The following is a 21,854-nucleotide window of genomic DNA, read 5'->3' on the forward strand; positions in this document are numbered from 1 at the left end:
TGATTTGCTCGTGGATCGAACCAGGCTAATGTGACTTATATGTATACTGAGGAGAGAAAGTAGGGGAGACCCTCCCATTGAGTCACGAGGTTCAGAGTGGACCAAAATCCACTCCTAGTCCCAGACTTGGTCAATGGTTTATGACTAAGGTTAGGTAAGGAAAGTGAAGGAATGCCCTCCCGTTGAGTCACGAGGTTCAGGGCAGACCCCCATGCTTTCTAAACTTCTTCTCAGAGACGAGTCTAGATGCAGCTGAATCCACTCCTAGTCCCAGACTTGGTCAACGGTTTATGTCTAAGAGAGAGGGTATCGGAGATTCTGGTGTAGTGCTTGGTGTAACTTTAAAATAACAGCAATCAAATTCACTAGCACTATTGAGATAAATCACAATATCAAATCATATATATATATATATATATATATATAAAACTTAGTAACATGATTAACCTAAAGCTTACTAGGACTAATGATATTAAGACAAATCACATTATTAAATCATAGCAACATACTAAGATCAGACACTTAAAGAGATATAAAGAGAAGAGATAAATATGTACAAAGCTGCCTTTAAACGTCCCCCCTCAAATCCAATCTAATACTCACATGGAATGCTTTGCATCACTCAGCGGGTGGTCAGCTGAGCCTTTGAGTTGATCGTGAACATGAGGGTTCACGGGCTCTGAGAGGCATCCTGCTCAGAGGGAGATGCTTGTCACAGCCCGCTGCGGTCCAGGAAAGCTCAAAGGCTCTTGGGACCACTGTTTATAGGACTGGGAGATGATTGATTTTAGGCATCAGTAAATTTCCATCTTCGCCACAAATCATTTGTTGATAATTGCTACAATTCTTGACATCCCAATGATGCTAGTACTGATCCACCCAAATTACCGCTGGATAAGCTATGCTCCAAGGCTTCCTGGGGATGGTGAGTTACTCCCATCTACGCAAGAGTGCTTGGTACAGTCAAAGGGCCCTTAACTGCCAAACTCTCTGCTCCAAGGCCAAGGTTTATCAAGCAAGGAAGGAGGCGGGGGTGGGGGGTGCACCACCACAGGGCAGTACAGTTATTTTTTGAAGTTTTTTTTATTTCAGTGTAGATGCTCCCTGGTCCATCATGTGGTTTTCAACAGCCCCAGCTCCTGCTGTTACACATTCATCCTGGCAGGCATCCTGGGGCTGAAGGTTTCCCACATCCGGCTTTCTGTCTCCCTTTCACTTGCATTTACATTGCATCCCTCGTGGGGAACTGCACGATCTTCTTTGTCATCAAGTCATCAGTCATCAGGACTGATGTGAGCTCCCACGAGCCCATGTACCAATTCCTATCCATGCTGGCCATCAACAGTTCGGGTTTGCCTCTGTCCACAACGCCAACTGTGATGAGTGTTTTCTGGGTCAACTACAGGGAAACCAGTTTTTCTCTGCTTTATTTTGTTAATTCTCTCTCTTTCATGGAGTCCTTGGTGCTTCGGGCCATGGCCTTTCATCGCTATATGGCCATCTGCCACCCACTGAGATACTCCTCCATCCTCACCAGTGCCAGGGTAGGCAAGATCAGGCTGGCTGCTTGGTGCAGATGCCTCACAGGAGTGCTGCCATCACTCTTCTTGCTGAGAAGATTGCCCTTCTGCCAGTCCCATGTGCTCTCCCATGCCTACTGCCTGCATCAGGACCTGATCAAGCTGGTATGTGCAGACATCACATTCAAGAGCATGTATGGGTTAGCTGTGGTCTATAGAGGTGCTAGACCCATTGTTCATTGTTTTGTCATATATTATGCTCTGTAAGACAATTGCGAGCATCACATCCCAGATGGAGCATCTCAAGGCTTTGAACAACTGGCCGTCCTGATCTTGTACATCCCTGTGATTGGCTTGTCCATGGTTCACCGTTTTGGAAAGCATGCTTCCCCTCTTGTTCATTTCCTCCTGGCCAACATTTACCTTTTGGTTCCCCGTGCTGAACCCAATCATCTACAGCATAAAGAACAAACAGTTCCACAGGATCATGGAATCATAGACTAGTTTGGGTTGGAAGGGACCTTTCAAGACCATCTAGTCCAATTCCCTGCCATGAGCAGGGACATCCCCAACTCGAGCAGATTGCTCAGAGCCCCGTCCAACCTGACCTGGGATGTTTCCAGGGATGGGGCATCAACCACCTCTCTGGGCAACCTAGGACTCTCCTTGTCAAAAATGTCTTCCTTAGATCCAGTTGAAATCTCCCCTCTTTTAGTTTAAAACTGTTACCCCTTGCCCCATCGCTACAGCTCCTGCTAAAAAGTCTGTCCCCATCTTTCCTATCAGCCCCCCTCAGCCCTGGCAGCTGCAGGAAGGTCTCCCCGGAGCCTTCTCTGCTCCAGGCTGAGACCCCCCAGCTCTCCCAGCCTGGCCTCCCAGCAGAGCTGTTCCAGCCCTCGGAGCGTTGCTGGGGCCTCCTCTGGCCCCGCTCCAGCAGGTCCGTGTCTCTCCTGTGCCGAGGGCTCCAGAGCTGGACGCAGCCCTGCAGGGGTTCTCCCCAGAGCAGGGCAGGGGGGCAGAATCCGCTCCCTCGCCCTGCTGGCCACGTGGCTTTGGGTGCAGCCCAGGACACGGTTGGCTTCTGGGCTGCGAGCGCACATTGCCGGCTCCTGTCCAGCTTTTCATCCACCAGTACCCCCAAATCCTTCCCCATGGAGCTGCTCTCCATCCCTTCATCCCCCAGCGTGTGCTGATACCTGGGGTTGCCCCAGCCCAGGGGCAGGACCCTGCACTTGGCCTTGTTGAACCTCCTGAGGTTCACGTGGGCCCATTCCTCGAGCTCGTCCAGGTCCCTCTGGATGGCATCCCTCAGGTGTGTCACCTGCACCACTCAATGAGACCATCCAACCAATTCCTCATCCACCCAACAGTCCACCCATCAAATCCATCTCTCTCCAGTTTGGGGAGGGGGGGTGTGTCAAAGACCTTACGGAAGTCCAGATAGATGACATCAGTAGCTCTTCCCTTGTCCACTGAGGTGGTCACTCCATCCTAGAAGGTCGCTATGTTGGTCAGGCAGGACTTGCCCTTTATGAAGCCATGCTGGCTGTCTTGAGTCACCTCCCTGTCCTCCATGTGCCTTAGCATAGCTTCTAGGAGGATCTGCTCCATGACCTTCCCATGCACAGAGTTGAGGCTCATGGGTCAGTAGTTCCCAGGGTCCTCCTTGCTACCTTTTTTAAAAATGGGTGCAATATTTCCCTTTTGCCAGTCATCAGGGACTTCACCTGACTGCCAGGACTCTTCAAATATCATGGAGAGTGACTTGACAACTGCATCAGCCACTTCCCTCAGGACTCTGGGATGCATCTCGTCAGCTCCCACAGACTTGTGCATGTTCAGGTTCCTCAGGTGGTCTCAAACCTGATCTTCTCTTACCGTGGGAGGGACTTTGCCCCTCCAGTCCCTGTCTTGCAGGGCATCCCCTCAAGAGATGTGGGAAGAGACACTGCCAGTGAAGACTGAGGCAAAGAAGTCATTGAGTACCTGAGCCGCCTTCTCATCTACTGTTATCAGTTTGCCAGTCAGACTAGGAAATAATTCAACATGTGATTAAACCTATATGATTTGTCACATTGTTTGCATTCACCAAGTAAGAAGGCATTCAGTCACCAGTTATGAAGCTGTCTGGAACCAAGTAAAGCATGAATCTTAAACTCTTTTGTACCCTACCTAAATGTGGGCGATTGCAACAGTCTTGGATTAATATTTGCCCACCTGTTTTTAATGGATGCTCAAGTCTACCTTGGGGAGTATAGTCTTACCAGGCAAGGAGTACCTAGGTAACCTCATCAGTAATACCACGTAAGGTCAGGGTGACTTAGGTATTGTTATCAGAAATATCAAGTTTGGACAGTGATGTAGCAGAACTGGGGCCAATGGAGAAAAGTAGTGCAAGGCAACTTCTTTACCTGGGAGGAGATTGGAGTGGAGAAAGGAAAGTTTAAAGGCAGCGAAAAGGAGGGTCAAGAAATGTTAAAAGAGGTAATAAAGCATGTAAGTGATGTGTATGGGGCTGTCCAGGGTAACAGTTGGGCCACCCTGCACTTGACCCATCTTATCTGGAGCAGAAACAAACCCCAAAAATCATGCCGTGAGAATAAAAGCTGTTCCTGTGCTTAGGAGGACTGGGGCAGGCAGTCTGCTTTCCCTGGCTGATGGGGAATACCTGGATGAATGGATCAGGCATCCTGGTATCACCTTGTCGGCATCTACCCAACACGTTGGAATAGAGTGGTTGGTAAATGTCTTACTTTAACGGTACACCATAAATGCTCTCAAATCATGAAGCTACGATGGCCATGTTATAAAGCCATGCAAATGTGCACTCACTCTCCCCATGTAAGGAGCACACCATCCATCACTCCTGCCTCCACATGTCTGATGATACACACTTTAGCAGGAAGAAATATTGTGTGTCAGATTTCGGGTATCTGATTCTCCAAAGAATGCCCTATCTAGTAAAATCTATGACACACGTGTTCCTGCTTTTAAATTATTTTAATGATATATCTAATATCTTTGCATACTTTAAGCAAGAAAATCAGTCACTTGAGAGAATAAGTGCCTCTCAGAACTGCCAGCAGTGGCAGATATATGAGAAAGATTGTACTGAAGCAGTTTGCAATCTCAATTGTCAAGGATAGAAAGCTAAAATGGAAAACAAGTTTTTATAGTTGAAACCTACAATGTCCTTAAGAATAAACATGCTTCCAGTCTGAAGAACAAGCACTGGGTGCATCCAGCATCCTATACCTGAAGTTTGTTAACAGCACAAATTTATCTTAGACTTGTAACCTAATAAAAGAATTTCCTTTGGAAGGCTGTGCATAGTCATTAATACAGCTGAGAATTGGGATGGTGTTACCGTGGGTCCCCTGAAGCAGACAGACTCCTTGATTGTGACATTATGTGGGGGCACATCTGTGAGGGTCTGGATGAGGGGTTGACTCCATAGACATTTTCTTGGAGAACCGTCTGCCTTTATTTATTCTCCCTCAGTATGTTAAATGTGCCAGTGCAAAATGAATCTATACAGTTCAGTCAACTGGCTCAGAGCCTTAATGTCTACTTCGATCAGGTTTCTCTGGCCCTTGTCCCATGAAGTTTTTAAAATTCCCAAGGGCTGAGATCCCACCCACCATGAGGAAGGATTTTTCCTTTATTGTCCAGCTGAATTTTCCCCTGTTGCAACTTTTGTACCCATCTTTTGGTCTTTTCATCTCTGATGAGTCTGATGCCATTTTATCTGTAAAGTCTTTCAAGTATGGGAAGATTTTAATTAGAAACTTCTTTGGCCTTCTCCTCTTCTGGTTAAAAAAAACCCCAGTTGCTTCAGCGTCTCCTTGAGGTGAGCTCCAGCCACCTTACTGTTCCAGTGGTGTCACCTGGACTTGCTCCAGTACTTCATTACTTTTGCTTGTATGGAAGGATCCACAACTGGACAGAGTACCCCGGCTGCAGCCACACAATTGCTCATTAAAGGGAAAAATCTCTCCCCTTGACCTGGTGGTTGTGCTCTCACAAATGTAGATCAGTCCACAGTCGATCTTCGTTGCTGCAAAGGCACACCAAGGGCTCACGTCCAACCTGCTGTCCAAGGCCCTTTCTGAAGAGCTGCTCTCCAGCCAGGCAGTCCCAGACAGGACCAGTGCAGGGGCTGTTCTGTCCCACGTGCAGGGATTTGCATGTTTTTAATGAACCTCATGGGACACAGCTGAGAATTTCCAAGTGCGTTTGAACATGAGAACACTGTTTTGACAGGGCTGAACCCTGCAAAGCATTAGGTGCCCAGACCTGACTCAGTGCCTCGTGGATGCCCCTCCAGAGTTAGGTGAGTGCCTAAGCACTTTAAACAACCCACCTCCCCAGCCCACACCTCTTTCCACACTTCACATGTCCAGGTAATGAAGTCACTCTGAACTGGAGCAACGTCAAGTCCCGCAAGGCTCAGTGTGCCCCAGGGTGGGGAGATGATGAGACTGGCTGTGACTCCAGCAGCTCCTCTGCTCTTACAGAGCACGTTATTTCAGGCATCCCTCAGGCACAGAGACATGCATATATGGCTTAGTCACCATGACTCACACTTGATACAGAATGAAAAATGAGCAAATCTTTATTCTGGAAGAAATGATTCATTAGCATAAGACCATTATTTTTTGCTGTCATGATGTTGCCTAAAGGGAACGCAACACGATCTATTCCAATGTGTATTTGCTCTCTACTTGCACCTGGACTGGGGAGGTTTAATAAGGTCTATTGCCTAGCAGCCAGTGGAATTAAAGGCTTGGCACCTGAAGTCCATTAAACACCTCTGAAAACCTCTGTCTAAATGTGAAAGCCACAACATTTTTAGTTGGTAAGCTTCATTGTAAGCTTCAGATACAAAAGGGAAACCTCTCAAAGAATACTGCAAGCTGTTCTCTAGTTCTTGCATCCATTTCAACTAAGCTGGCATTGAAATTAATGAAAGACATCTGTCTGTTTCCCTTGCACGGGCGAAGTGCAGTCCTCTTGAGTGGTCACAATTTAAGCTTTCTCAGACTAGGACCTCCTTGAGCTGAAGGTGGTAGCTCAAACCTCCAGGAAAAAAAAAAAAAGCACCAAATATGTAAAGGTTTGTGAGATGCACCTACCCTAACTGTCCATTTGCTGGGGATCTCCTTTGGGAACAAGCCCAGAGACTTGAGCTCACAGCCTGAAGAAGTGGCTGGAGACTGATCCATCCCATTTGAACCCACTCCCCAGGAGCACTTGCCCTTTTTGCTCTGTGCTTTTCTGACTGTGGTTCTGTGATTTTGCATATCTGCCCCCTTTTCTAATGACAAATTGACCTGTGTATCTGTTTTGTTTTCACAGGGCAGCTTATGCAACCACTGCTTATCGTGACAGCCCTTAGCATCCCCATCTTCCAGCCTGCCAAGTTGCACCTCTGAGGCATGGAGCAGCGTGTGAGAATGACAGCAGAGACCTGCCTCAATTTGAACAGCATCTTCTTTTATAAGTAACTAGGCTGAAGAACAGATGAGCTATATCTTCAAAGTGCAGAAGTTCCTGATGATTTAGGGTGGATTACTGTTATGGTGCTCAAACTGAAATGTTGTCCTGTGATCCAATGCTGACGACAGATCCGAGTGCTTTTTCGAAAACCAGCATGTATGAGGAATTTTCAAGCTGAGTACCAAAACAATGAAGTAGCAAACATTTCTAGTCACTTTTGAACATTTAGGCTATTATATGACCACAGAGAACATTAAAACCCAGCAGTAATAAAGAAATCTGGGGCTTCAAGAGATGAATTCTGTACCTTCTGTGCTGTGCCTGGTGCAGGGACTGCTAAGTTCAAACATATAACTGCTCCATGCTCACGTATCTTCAGTTTCCCCATGCATAATATCACTGGAAATAAAGTCAGAATACACCAAGATAGCAGATACAGACAATCTCCAGTTATTGCAGTGTCCGGAGACTGTGGTGTCTATAGGGTAAGCCTAGAGTCCAGATTTACAAAATTATACATACCCAAGGGAAAGGACCCAGAATGGGTTAACACTTGCTCTAGGACTAGATTCATGGTGAGGATTTTGCACATGGGTACAGCAGGCTCTCTCGAAGTTCCCATTAGACCCCAATCCCCAAGGTGTTGTCTCAAGCATGTTATGAATGTGAAAGTCACCAACCTGAGAGATGGTGTCTGAGAGGCCAGTTCAGCTGTTTACTCAGGTTTATTTCTTGTATAATGACTGCAATAGCCAAAGCAAGCTCAGTAGGTGAGACAAGTAGCTTGATTTATTGGCACTTCTAATTTCGGCTTTCAACAGGAGAAAGGAGCACTTCAGCCGTGAGACGGCTTTGCTTTGTTTTTAAATCTTATAATCAAGACACAAAAAAAAGGGGTTACTTTTCATCAGGAAAGTTTTTCACAGGTCAGACTGCAGGTGAGCGCCTTGCTTTCATTCCTCTGGGCTGGTTTGTTTAAATCTACCCATCCTCCCCTCTTCTCATCTTCGTAATGTCTGCCAGGTGAACCATCCCGGGAAAAGGCACGCAGCCCTGCAAAGCCAGCAAACCGCTCTAGTCCTTTCAGACTGAAAAACCAGAGGTCAGTCCGTGGGTGAGGCTCAGTCTGTGCAGTACAACGCTTCCTCGTCCAAGGCATCAGAAGTCAGGTTAGGCTCCAGCATCTTTTCCCCTCCCTGCTCTTGAGACCTACACTGCTGGGCTGTTTTCATGGTTGCCAGACTCTTCCAGGATGAGGAAGGTTCAAGATAGCTCATTACCTTTCTTCTATTTTTCTTTCAGGGTAGGTGACTGCTGAACCAGAGGAAGGTGAGCGCTGGGTGGTAAGAGGATCCCTCCCGTGCGACGGTCATGTGCCTGGCACGAGCAGGGAAGGTTGGAGTACCTGCTGTCCTGAGGGACAGGAGCTGCTCCGGGGCGCAACCCCAGGTCTGGAGACCCCAGCGTCAGGGAAGGAGCCAGGTGAAGCACAGACGGAGCTGGGGCTCACTCTGCGGAGGAGGGCAGGGGCATGTGGTGGTGCAGGAGGGTAGGAACAGGGGCCCCGGGTCCTCTCTTAAAACGGTGCGGCAGAAAGGTGGTAAGGCACAAGGCTCATGTCCTAACTGGGGAATAAGACGTGACTAGTCCGGGCGTGGTGATTTACAGGGTGCGTGTGCACAGCCTGGGGAGACGGGTCTGCTGCTGCTGCAGCTGCTGATGGTACGCAAGCGAGCGAATTCAGGTGTCCCCGTGGCCGGGAGCACTCCCCAGCCGGCTCCTCGGGTGTTCACGGCTCGCCGACGCGCACGCAGACCGCAGCGTGCAAGTGATGTCCTCACCACCCCCTGCTGCACGCTCGAAAACTTGGGACACACTCTGCCCACGAGGACACACAGCTGTACCCTCTGCAGGGCCAAAGGACCGACACGTCGCGTTCCCGGGTCAGCCTGGCCTTCAGCCGGGCTGCGTCTGAGAGCAGGGGCATTTTCCCTCATTTCTGCGTGAAACTAGGGCACACACGGTCTCCAAGAGAAAGAAAGCCCACGTTGATGACTGCTGTGTTTCTTTAACAGCATTTCAGGAGACAAGCACTGTCAGTGACAGAAATCTCAGAAACAGATTAAATATTGGGACTGGTCTGGCTCAGCAACCCCCAACATCTCCGATGCGCTGGGACAGGTCTGCTGTACACGCAGAGGTACCAGGTGATTGTAAAAGTCGTGTGCAGTGAAAGGGCTGGAGGACACTTTGTCTGCCAACCAGACCCCCGTGGGTCTTGGGACCTGCCCCTCCAGCCTCCTGGAGAAAATCTCCCTGGGAATATCTCCCTTGTGCTGCAGGGACATTCCCTGACTGCAGGTCTTCAACTCATTGTGCCTTTCCTTTTAATCCATCACACCAGGACTCACATCCATAGGTTGTTGTTCTGGGATCTGGTGCAACCAGCTCAGCTGCTGCTTGTGATGTCAGCCCTCAACGTCACCATCGTCCAGCACGCTGCCTTCCGCAGTCACCCCTGGCCTGGAGCCTGTCCAGATGTGGCTTGGTGTTCTTGTCTGCACCCTCTACATCCTCTCCATGGTGGGGAGCTGCACCGTTCTCTGCATCTTAAGAGTAGACCGACATCTCCATCAACCTATGTACTTCTTCCTTTGCATGATGTCCCTCAACAACCTTGAGGTCTCACTCTCCACGCTGCTTGCACTTCTGCTTTGACTGCTGAGGAGTTGGCTGCAGCACCTGTTCAGCCCAGATGTTTTTCATCCACTGCCTCTCCTTAACTCGGGGCTGCTGCTGGCCATGTCCTTCCAATGGCTTCATTGCCATCCGTAGCCCACTGCACTACGTGCCCGCCCACACCGGCACCAGGATCCTGGGCATCGGGCTGGCTGCCGCAGTGAGAGGCTTTGGTGTGCTGTCGCCCTTAGCTTTTCTTCTTAGGTGCCTGCCTTTCTGCCGTGACAAAGTCCTCTCTCATCCCTACTGTTTGCACCCAGACATAATGAAGCTGACATGTGCAGACATTTCTCTCCATATTTTGTATGGTCTGTGTGCTGTTATCCTAGTCTTTGGAATAGACTCGTTGCTGCTGTCATCTCCTATGTTATGATTTGGATGACCATCATCAGTGCCACGTCTCAAGGGCAGCATCTCAAAGCCCTGTGTCTCCTATGTCTCTGCTGTTCCAATACCCTGCATCCCAACGGTGGCTGTCTCCACTGTACACTGCTTTGGGGAGGACCTTCCGCTTCTTCTGATGTCCAGTATTTGTCTCTCTGTGCCTCCTGTTCTCAACTCTCTCGTTTACAGTGTGAACAACAAAGATATTTGAAAGGTATTTGATATTTGATCATTCCTCAGAATGATCTCCAGGCAGCCGACCTAAACTGCCTGTGATTTCGGAGTGCAAGTTTGGAGGGATTCAGGTAATTCGGCTCAGACCCTTTCTGTCACAGAGAACCACAGAGCATATTCCTTCTTATAACGAGATTTAATTCCACCTCAAACAGTTGGAGGTTTTGGCCCTGTCTTGGGAAGCTGTCTCTAACCAACGGAGGAGAGAGAGTTTGTAATTCTCATTTTATAACAGTCTGTTCAGCCAATGGTCTTGTACTGCTCCTGCCTGTGCGGGTAAGTGGTGAGCAGATAGGGTCTATGCATCTTCATGCAGGGTTCATCTTACAAAGAAATCAAGCCCGTTACACTCTCCTGAAATCATCTGACCAGCCATGGAAGGGGCAGGAGGCACGTGGCTGAGCAGTGCAGGTGATCAGCCACAGACCAGTGCAAATCTGGCTGAGGAGCAGCCACCCAACTCATTGCATTGTGTAAAGCAGCAGAATTAGAGGAGCCGATCAGATGCCCATGGGTGTCACCTGCCCTTGAGGCACCGATGACCCGTGCACCCCCCAAGTCCTGTGCCCAGCCTTATCTGTGGGCACACAAGGTGTGCGAGGAGGGGCTACATGAGCCAGGGGCCGTGGGCACGCGTCCTGCCCGGGGGCAGCGGCAGCTGGGACAGGGGCTGGACTCTTGCCCCTGTCCCCATCCCACAGGGAGGAGATCATGTCCCTGAGAGCAGCCACCCTTGACACTTGTATGACTTTACTGCGTTGCAGTTTGCAATCATCCCTCTAATTGGGCTTTCAGTAAACCCGTGTGTCTAACCGGCCCGCAAACTTCTCTTGGTCTTTAGATTCAGCCATTAGACAATAGCATTATCTTGTATTTCTTTCTATATTGCAGACATCATTTGGGTTTAATGTGTATTTTATCAATAATTTATACTCTTGAATAGTGGGAGATGTGAAATACTACAGCTGCCTTGTACATCAAATCAATGTAAACGCAATGAGAATATAGCAAGAGAAGATGAATATGAGTAGTAAGTTATTACACAATGTTCCCTGTATGACTTCTAGAGCCAGAACCTATTTGTTTATTTATTTTTATTACATTACCTGAGAGGCCGCATTTAAAAATTCAGAGTGGCATACTACCCAGGAAACTGATATCTGTTGCACACCATTTTCTCCTTCTCAGTGTAAGAAATTTCATATTTTGTTGACCAATGTGTTGACTCACATGATTCTGTAATGCCATCTTCTATGTCTTTCATTTACACACTGTAAATAGAATGTGTTGAACACTTAATACATAAAATGTGTTAAAATGGAGAAAAGAAGAAAAAATGAAAAATATTGTTACATTGCCTGTTAGGTAGCAGATCTGAAAGAAAAAATGCCTTTTCATTTCTCAGAGCCGAATTTTATAATTTGACAAAATGGAAATTGAAACATTTTTAACACAAATCTTATTTGGACTTATTTTTTTGAGAAGAACCCTGGAAGCATTTAAAGTAGCCCAAAATATTTTATTTCACTTGCAATTATAAGAAATTGCTGCGTCATAAATAATGTAGACAGGAGAACTTCTTAAAACGGTCCGTAGTAGGTGATTTCAGCCTTCTTTCCTTGATCATTTAATATATGGTGGATGAAGTTGCTAAGCCACTACCCATCATATGTGAGAAGTCATGGCAGTCTGGTGAAGTTTGCACAGACTGGAAAAGGGGAAACGTAGCACCAATTTATGAAAAGGGGAAAAAGGAAGACCAAAGGAACTACAGACTGGTCAGTCTCACCTCTGTGCCCAGCAAGATCATGGAGCAGATCCTTCTGGAAACTACGATAAGGCATATGGAAAATAAGGAGGTGATTTGTGACAACCAACATGGATTCACTAGGGCAAATTGTGCCTGACAACTTTGGTGGCCTTCTATGACAGGGTTACAGCATTGGTGGATGAAGGAAGAGCGATTGACATCATCTACCTGCACTTATGCAAAGCATTTGACACTGTCCCACATGGCATCCTTATCTCTAAATTGGAGAGACATGGATTTGACAGATGGGCCACACAGTGGATAAGGAATTGGTTGAATAGTTGCACTCAAAGAGTTACAGTCAATGGCCCAATGTCCAACTGGAGACCAGTGACAAGTGGCATTCCTCAGGGGACGGTATTGGGACCAGCGCTGTTTAACATCTTTGTTGGCTGCATGGACAGTGGGATCGAGGGCACCCTCAGCAAGTTTGCAGAGGACACAAAGCTGTGTGGTGCGGTCAGCATGCTGGAGGGGAGGGATGCCATCCAGAGGGACCTGGACAGGCTTGAGATGTGGGTCTCTGCAAAGCTCATCAAGTTCAACAAGGCCAAGGGCAGGGTCCTACCCCTGGGTCAGGGCAACCCCCGGTATCAGCACAGGCTGGGGGTGAAGGGATGGAGAGCAGCCCCATGGAGAAGGACTTGGGGGTCCTGGTGGGTGAAAAGCTGGACAGGAGCCGGCAACGTGCACTCGCAGTCCAGAAGCCAACCGTGTCCTGGGCTGCCCCCAAAGCCGCGTGGCCAGCAGGGCGAGGGAGGGGGTTCTGCCCCTCTGCCCCGCTCTGGGGAGACCCCCCTGCAGGGCTGCGTCCAGCTCTGGAGCCCTCGGCACAGGAGAGACATGGACCTGCTGGAGCGGGGCCAGAGGAGGCCCCAGCGATGCTCCGAGGGCTGGAACAGCTGGGAGGACAGGCTGGAAGAGCTGGGGGGTCTCAGCCTGGAGCAGAGAAGGCTCCGGGGAGACCATCCTGCAGCTGCCAGGACTGAAAAAGGGCCAACAAGAAAGCTGGAGAGGGACTTTTTACAAGGACATGTAGCAACAGAACAAGGTGTAATGGCTTTAAACTGAAAGAAGGTAAATTTAGATTAGGTATAAGGAGGAAATTCTTCACTATGAGGGTGGTGACATATTGGAACACGTTGCCCAGAGAAGTTGTGGATACCCAATACCTGGAAGTGTTCAAGGCCAGGTTGGACGGGGCTTTGAGCAACCTCGTCTAGTGGAAGGTGTCCCTGCCCATGGCAGGGGGTTGGAACTGCAGGATCTTTAAGGTCCCTTCCACCCCAAACCATCCAATGATTCTATGATATGATTCTGTACTTCGCAGGATACTTAGATCAACTTCCTACAATTTTGAGAGAATGCAGAGAAGTAAACTGCTATACAGTGCACATAACCATGCTCTTTATCAGCACTCTTTTTGAATTCTTTGGGACTTATGTCCATGACCAATGGTCTCTAATCCAGTCTTCACAACAAGCAGGGCAGTTGTAGCTTTCACGTTCAGGCATGCACAATATCTCACCTTCCTAAAATAGCAGGAAACTCTGTCCCTGCCCACCTCACAGTCATTTACATCCTGGCATCAGCTTATGCTAACATATGGTCCATAGAAAGAAAAACAGCCTTTGACGTTTGTGAGGAAATGTTCTGCAGCTTTGAGAGAAAAAAGTCAAAACGCTGACGCTGCTCAGCCAGACTGTGTGCTGGAGGTCACCTGCCCCTCCAAAAGCACAGGGCCAGAGGCAGTTGTTGTAAAGTAGAAACGGTCTTTACAAATCACAGAATGACAGAAGGGTTTGGGTGGGAAGGGACCTTTCAGGGCCATCTAGTCCAACTCCTGCCATGAGCAGGGACATCCCCAACTCGAGCAGGTTGCTCAGAGCCCCGTCCAGCCTGACCTGGGGTGTTTCCAGGGATGGGGCATCCACCACCTCTCTGGGCAACCTGGGACAGGGTTTCAGCACTCTCCGTGTGACATGTTTCTGCCTTAGATCTAGCCTGAATCTCCCCTCTTTTAGTTTAAAACCATCACCCCTCATCCTATCACAACAGACCCTGCTAAAATAAACAGTTTGCTTTACTCTGCATTAAGACTACTTCTCTTTCCTAAGGATCCAGTGTCTGACAGATTGGGACAGTAATGGCCTAAATCACTCAAATCTTTTGTACAACTGAAGTGCTCCAGGAGCCACAAGTGCCAAAGAAGGCTGCTCCAAGCAGCAGCCAGCACCGCCTGGACCACTTACCTGCAGTAAGCCCACTGGATAGCACATGCACTAAAAAAAGCATGATTTCCCTGATGTTTGAGTCACCAAACCTTGCCCTGCAGTTGGTTCAATCCAGCTGCAAACAGCTTTCTGCAGTAGGTATCCATATTTGCAGTGGTGACTGTATCAGATTTACACAGAGCATTGCATTGATTTTCAAGAACATTCCTTGGGAGTACTGTGCCTCCCCACCACTGCCCCACCAGAGCCTTGTGCCTAAATAATCAGCTGCCAAGTTTTGCAGTGTTGTGTGCCACCGTTCCATCTGCAGTCAAACGCAGATCACCAGGTACATTACACTTTCCTTGCCAACTCTTGGTAATTAAACAGTATATGACTGTCTTGTTTGCAATTAATTTCTCCAACTTTCTTTATGTCAAGGGCTGGGAAACCTAAGGGCTAAACGTCCCTGTGCAAAATCCTGAAAACCGCAATATGTTTTGCAATGAACTGTATGCAGGAAATTGCTCTTCCCTATGGAACATCAAAAGACAGCCTGACCTTTTCCGTGTCCTTTATCAGATAGTAAACTGGACCGTCCCAAGGTTATATTTGTTATGGTGCAGCTGAGGCTGTGAGCACAGAGGTAAAGAGCAGACTCAGAAGCATAGACGTGAACCAAATCACTCGTTCGCTTGCATACAAAGCAGCAGGCAACTCACTGGAAAGCAGGCATCTCCAGCTATGGCAAATTAAGTCCTGCTGAGGCAGGCCAAGACTGCCGACAGGAATTACACTGCGCATTCAGCCTTTCTAAAATCATGAAAGCTTCTTTTGCAACGGCTTCATTCATTCACGCACTAGGCAACCTGTCCCCTCTGCAGGTAGGTTTGTACACAGGGACAAAAGGGACAAGTTTTCAGGCACAGGCTTTCCTCTCCAGACCTGAAAACAGGCAGTTGAGTTGGTACGTCTCTTTCAAGCACGCTTGTTTTGTTGGTTTTCTAATCATGTTTCAATCACCTCAGTCGTGCAGCACCTGAAGTTCTGAACTTCGTGTCTTGCCTTTGCCCTGTGCCCCCTTCATGCCCAGCAGCCACTGGTAACTCTGCATTCACAGGCACGTTACCTTTTTGTCCCTCTGTTGCTAAACCCCATCATTACACCAATGAAACAATGGAAATGCATAAGGAAATCATCAGGATAATATCCCAAAACAACATCTGGGCTTGCCCTTGGCCAGCCTCGACCAGCTGCCACCCCCCTGGGGGGGGCTGTGAACCCCAGGAGCTGTACCTAGACGACCACTTGATGGTGAAAGCTGCTCTCTTCTGTGTGCTTTGGAGATGTCAGCACAGTTGACGGACCCATATGATCCCCACCCACTCCCTGTGGGGTTTTCTCACTTTCTGATTTCAGTGGACATCTCCGCCCATATTCCTTGTGCCAGAGACCCTGTCCTCCCCTTCCCACCCAGAGGCTTTGTGCTTCCCTTTCCTCCAAGGGCTCAGTGACAGTCTGAAGTCTCTTTTATTACCCAGGTCTGGACACCTAATGCTGCTGTAAGACAAGACCTTGCCTTTTTGTCTCTGGGCTCCCACTGAGTTTAGGACCTTTCCACAGTGAAGCACGGTGCTCCTTAACCCTCCTTTGAGTAATGGCACTAACACAATCTTCAAGGTTTGCAACACTCCCATCCAGCCTGACCTGGGATGTTTCCAGGGATGGGGCATCAACCACCTCTCTGGGCAACCTGGGACAGGGTTTCACCACCCTGACAGTCAAAAAATTTCTTCATTATGTGTAGTCAAAATCTGCCCTCCTTTAGCTTAAAACCATTATCCCTTGTCCTATTGCTACAGGTCTTACTAAAAAGTCTGTCCCCAAAATGCGCTTCTGTGCTTGATGTATCTTGAGTCTTTCAAGTCCAAGACCAAACTTCTGGAGATAACAAAACAAAATCATATTCTTCTCCTTATAAGCACTTCCATTTGCACCATCACTTTCCGAGCAGCCTGTTCCGATGTTGCCTGCCCTGTGTGTGAAGATGAACTGGAGGCAGGCACTCCCAGGGCTAAGCTGCCTGATTTCCATAGGCAAGCCAGGCTGACGTAAACCTGACTTTGGTTAGACACAGCCCAGAGCTGTGAGCAAGAGAAGTATCCTGCATCACACGTGTAAACTGAAACATGTCTACAGCTTGGTAACTGCTACAGAAAGTAATTATGAACTAAGTAGAAATAGAGCATCATTTGTCTTGGTGTTGGCTCAGGACCTATTCCAATTTATCAGGTGTCTGGGTGAGCAAGATTGCTTTCCCACGCACCTCGCTGAGGGACCCAGGACTGGCGTTTCTGGAGGTGTCAATAGCACTGCAAATTAAGGCCCAGGGTTTGATTTCACCTGAGTTTTGACCTCTATTGATTCAAAGCACTAGTAGAGTTGAGATGGAAGTGGATTTGCATTGATTTGATGAAGCAGTGCTGGTGACCCAGGGACCCCAGTGATGTTTCATAACGTTGCTCCATAGGTCCAGGCTCAGTGGGATCCCACTGGTGAGACCCCGCCAGGCCATCCACATACTTCACTCGCTCGGAAAACGCAGGAAATCATTCCTCCTGAACATTTCAGCAGAGGCTGTCGGATACAGTGACAGGGCTGTATCTGCTGGCAATTAGACTGCTGCAAGTTCACCAGCTGAATTTAAAGGGTTTTATTGATCAGCAGAGTGTTGTTTGTTCAATTATTATTCTCTAAAGGAGCAATGTTCAGGACAGGACACACGTTCCTAAAATAAACCTACTGCAAAATATTAGCCCAGATTTAACACATACATGCAAAGAGATTATTGTGTTTTGCATGAAGATGGCAGATGCGCAGAATTTTCAGTATAAATTAAACTGAAATTAGTAGTTTGACCTAATGTAACCCAAACATTTGAAACCAAAGCCAAACTTAGATTCATTTTTTTGCCTCAAAACTATATAGAATCAGTAATTCCTGGCAAAAAGAAATGCATCATCTCTGTTTTATGAGGGAACTTGTGACAACGCTCTAAATGGCATTTGCTGAGTGTTGTAGCACTAGTTTCTTTCTCCCTGGCAGCTTTTGTGACCATGCTGGATCATCTTCACAACAGTTTTGCAAGGTTAGGAGCCAAATGAGACTTGATTGGTTTTGGAATGGACATAGGGGTTTTTTTGTTGAAAAATTATTTGTTTAATTGTTTGTTGAAATCTAGGATACGTAGCAAGACAAGAAATGTCAAGATTTGCACCAACAGAAAAGAAAGATATTAAGTGCTAAAACAAGAGTTTGGGGGCAGTTTTCATTACAACAGATCAGGCTTAAAGCAGAGCAGCTGCTGGATTTAGATGTTTTCTCAACTGCTTGTTTAGCACCGACTATTCCTTGTGCTGTAGAAAATTTTCAGAAAAAAAAGCATTTCTGTGTAGTGAAGCAAGACCTAGGCAGCAGAACCGGTGCTGTTTAAAGGCTCTTTAGATACCTTCCTTCAACAGCCAAGATCTGAGTTGCCTTCAGAGATTTTTGAGGATCTAAGTCAATCTACATTAGCTGTGGGTTTGGTCTTTTCTATTTCGTATACAGCCACTGACTGCCAGTTGTCTGATCCACTCTGTGGGTGTCAGAGGCAAGTGCATCACAGCTTCAGACTGATTGAGGCTAGCAGGGACCTCTGGAGGTCATCTGGACCAACTCCTTGCTCAAGCAGGGCCACACAGAACAGTTGCCCAGGACCATGTCCAGACAACTTTTGAATATCTCCAAGGTTGGAGACTCCACAACCTCCCTGAGCAATCTATGCCAGTGCTTGACAACCCTTGCAGTAAAGTGTTTACTTGTGTTTAAAAGTAATTTTCTGTATTTCTATCTGTGACCATTACCTCCTATTGTATCACTGGACACCACCGGAAAGAGTCTGGTGCCTTCATCTTCATTCCTTCCTTTCAGGCATTTATACATGTTGATAAGATGCCCCAAGACTTTTCCCCTCCAGGCTGAGCAGTCCCAGCTCTCTTAGGCTCTTGTGATAGGAGAGATGCTCCAGTCCCTTCATCATTTGGTGGCCCTTTGCTGGACTCAGTCCAGTATGTCCATATCTCTCTTGTACTGGGAAACCCAGAACTGGACACAGTACTCCAGCTGTGGCCTCACCAGTGCTGACCAAAGGGCAAGGATCACTGGTTTTCCCGGTCCTACCTGCAGCAACAGGGAGGAGCTGGCTGAAAGTGTTAATAATACAACAAATTGTTCATGAATAATTTTATACAAACAATATATGTTGCTTCACCTCTGTGCCTGGGAAGGTCATGGAGCAGATCCTCCTAGAAGCTATGCTGACGCACATGGAGGACAGGGAGGTGATTCAAGACAGTCAGCATGGCTTCACCAAGGGCAAGTCCTGCCTGACCAACCTCGTGGCCTAGAATGGAGTGACCACATCAGTGGACAAGGGAAGAGCTACCAATGTCATCTCTCTGGACTTCTGTAAGGCCTTTGACACGGCCCCCACAACATTCTTCTTTCTAAACTGGAGAGAGATGGATTTGATGGGTGGACTGTTGGGTGGATGAGGAATTGGTTAAATAGTCACACCCAGAGTGTAGTGGTCAACGGCTCAATGTCCAGATGGAGGTCGGTGACGAGCGGTGTCCTTTAGGGGTCCGTACTGGGACCAGTACTCTTTAATATCTTCACCAATGACATAGACAGTGGGATCAAATGCACCCTCAGCAAGTTAGGAAGACAGGAAATGGCCTCAAGTTGCTCCAGGGGAGATTTAGACTGGATATTATTCCATCTCTTACTGGATATGGGGGGGAACATTGTCTCCAAGGACAAGGACAAGGTTGAGGTACTTAATGCCTTCTTTGCCCCAGTCTTTAATAGCCAGACCAGGTATCTGCAGGGTATTCAGCCCCCTGAGCTGGAAGATGGGGATGGAGAGCACAATGTACTCCTCATAATCCAGGAGGAAGCAGTTAAGGACCTGTTAAGCCACCTGGACACCCACAAGTCTATGGGGTCTGATGGGATCCACCCGAGAGTACTGAGAGAGCTGGCGGAGGAGCTTGCCAAGCCACTCTCCATCATTTATCAGCAGTCCTGGTTAACAGGGGAGGTCCCAGACAAATGGATTGCCAATGTGACACCCATCTACAAGAAAGGCCGGAAGGAGGATCGTGGGAACTACAGGCCTGTCAGCCTGACCTCCGTACCGGGGAAGATCATGGAGCGGTTGGTCTTGAGAGTGCTCACAGGCCATGTGCAGGACAACCAAGGGATCAGGCCCAGCCAGCATGGGTTCATGAAAGGCAGGTCCTGCTTGGCCCACCTGATCTCCTTCTATGACCAGGTGACCCGCCTAGTGGATGAGGGAAGGGCTGTGCATGTTGTCTACATGAACTTTAGTAAAGCCTTTGACAGCATCTCCCACAGCATTCCCCTGGAGGAACTGGCAGCTCGTGGCTTAGACAGGTTTACTCTTCGCTGGGTAAAGAACTGGCTGGATGGCCGAGCTCAGAGAGTTGTGGTGAATGGTGTTAAATCCGGCTGGCGGCCGGTCACAAGCGGTGTTCCCCAGGGCTCGGTTCTGGGGCCGGTCTTGTTCAATATCTTTATCGATGATCTGGATGAGGGAATTGAGTGCTCCCTCATTAAGTTTGCAGATGTCACCAAGTTGGGTGGGAGTGTTGATCTGCTGGAGGGTAGGAGGGCTCTGCAGAGGGATCTGGACAGGCTGGATTGATGGGCCAAGGTCAACTGTCTGATGTTTAATAAGGCCAAGTGCCGGGTCCTGCACTTAGGCCACAACAACCCCATGCAACGCTACAGGCTTGGGGAGGAGTGGCTGGTAAGCTGCCCAGCAGAAAAGGACCTGGGGGTGCTGGTCGACAGCCAACTGAACATGAGCCGGCAGTGTGCCCAGGTGGCCAAGAAGGCCAACAGCGTCCTGGCCTGTATCAGAAATAGTGTGGCCAGCAGGAGCAGGGCAGGGATTGTGCCCCTGTACTCAGCACTGGTGAGGCCGCACCTCGAATCCTGTGTTCAATTTTGGTCCCTTCATGCCAAGAAGGACGTTGAGGTGCTGGAGCATGTCCAGAGAAGGACAACGGAGCTGGGGAGCAGTCCAGAGCACAAGTCTCATGAGGAGCAGCTGAGGGAACTGGGGTTCTTCAGTCTGGAGAAGAGGAGGCTGAGGGGAGACCTTATCACTCTCTACAACTACCTGAAAGGGGGTTGTGGCGACGAGGGTGTTGGTGTCTTCTCCCAAGTAACCAGCAATAGGACAAGAGGAAATGGCCTCAAGTTACGCCAGGGGAGGTTTAGATTGGATATTGGGAAAAATTTCTTTACCAAGAGGTTGGTCAGGCATTGGAACAGGCTGCCCAGGGAGGTGGTGGAGTCACCATCTCTGGACGTGTTCAAAAAACGTGTGGATGTGGCACTTGGGGACATGGTTTAGTGGACACGGTGGCGCTGGATTAGTGGTTGGACTTGATGATCTTGAAGGTCCTTTCCAACCTTAGTGATTCTGTGATGCTGTGATTAGGAAAAATTTTGTTACTGAGAGTGGTCAAACATTGGAACAGGCTGCCCAGGGAGGTGGTGGAGTCACCATCCCTGGAAGTGTTGAAAAAATGTGTGGATGTGGCACTTAGGGACATGGTTTAGTGGGCATGGTGGTGTTGGGTTGATGGTTGGACTTGATTATCTTAAAGGTCTTTTCCAACCTTAATGATTCTGTGATTCTGTGATTCTGTTTTGTGTTGAATTTGGCAAGAGCAGAGCCAGAAGGGAGAGCGGAGGGGCACGAGCAGCACCGGAGGTGGTCACCCATGGCTGGTGTTCCTCCATCTCCTGACCTCGGTGTCCGGCAGCTCCCTGCCAGCTCTGTGTCCGGGGGAGCCACATTTCTCTGCGTTCACGTTTTACACGCCAGCATCTTTCTCATTTTCAAGACATCACTTTGGCCACAGCGCTCCTCACCATGTTCACTTCCTACTGGCCACTTTCTGTGTCATCAGTTCCCCTGTCTTTGACCCTATTATTCTGGGGATGAAAATGAGGCGGATTGGGAACAACGATCCATGCGCTGAGGCAGAGAGTGTGAATGTGCCAAGGGCTCTAACTGCAACAGGCCACTAAAGGCTTGGAAAAAGAGACCTTACCGTGAAAGACCTTAATCCCATTTAGCTTTCTAAAGGGAAGCTTGGTATACCTGAGGCAAATCACTTCTTAACATGTCTTTGCTGCTCAAAATGAGAATAAATAACATTTCTTTCCTTCTGTTTTCATAAACTGTCGAGTTTGCGGAGAGTACAAACCCTGTGGGTCTCTCGTTAGGTGACTGTATAGTAGTTTGGACAATACAGCCATGATTTCTACTGTAACATTAAGCTGCTACCATTAAATGAAAGATAAAGTAATGAT

At 48.2% G+C, this 21,854-nt stretch overlaps 1 protein-coding gene across 1 annotated transcript; it reads left to right on the forward strand.

The window, feature by feature from the left end:
- Window positions 1-1,310: 1,310 nt before the first annotated feature.
- LOC309417786 (olfactory receptor 51Q1-like) lies at window positions 1,311-2,019 on the forward strand (the record flags this gene model as incomplete). Its single annotated transcript, XM_082015336.1, is given in 4 exon segments — window positions 1,311-1,733; window positions 1,735-1,837; window positions 1,840-1,951; window positions 1,953-2,019. Coding segments are annotated over 4 exon segments (705 nt in total).
- Window positions 2,020-21,854: the final 19,835 nt, after the last annotated feature.

This window comes from Phaethon aethereus (assembly GCF_964289735.1).
Source record: "Phaethon aethereus genome assembly, chromosome: 1".
Classification (NCBI taxonomy): Eukaryota; Metazoa; Chordata; class Aves; order Phaethontiformes; family Phaethontidae; genus Phaethon; species Phaethon aethereus.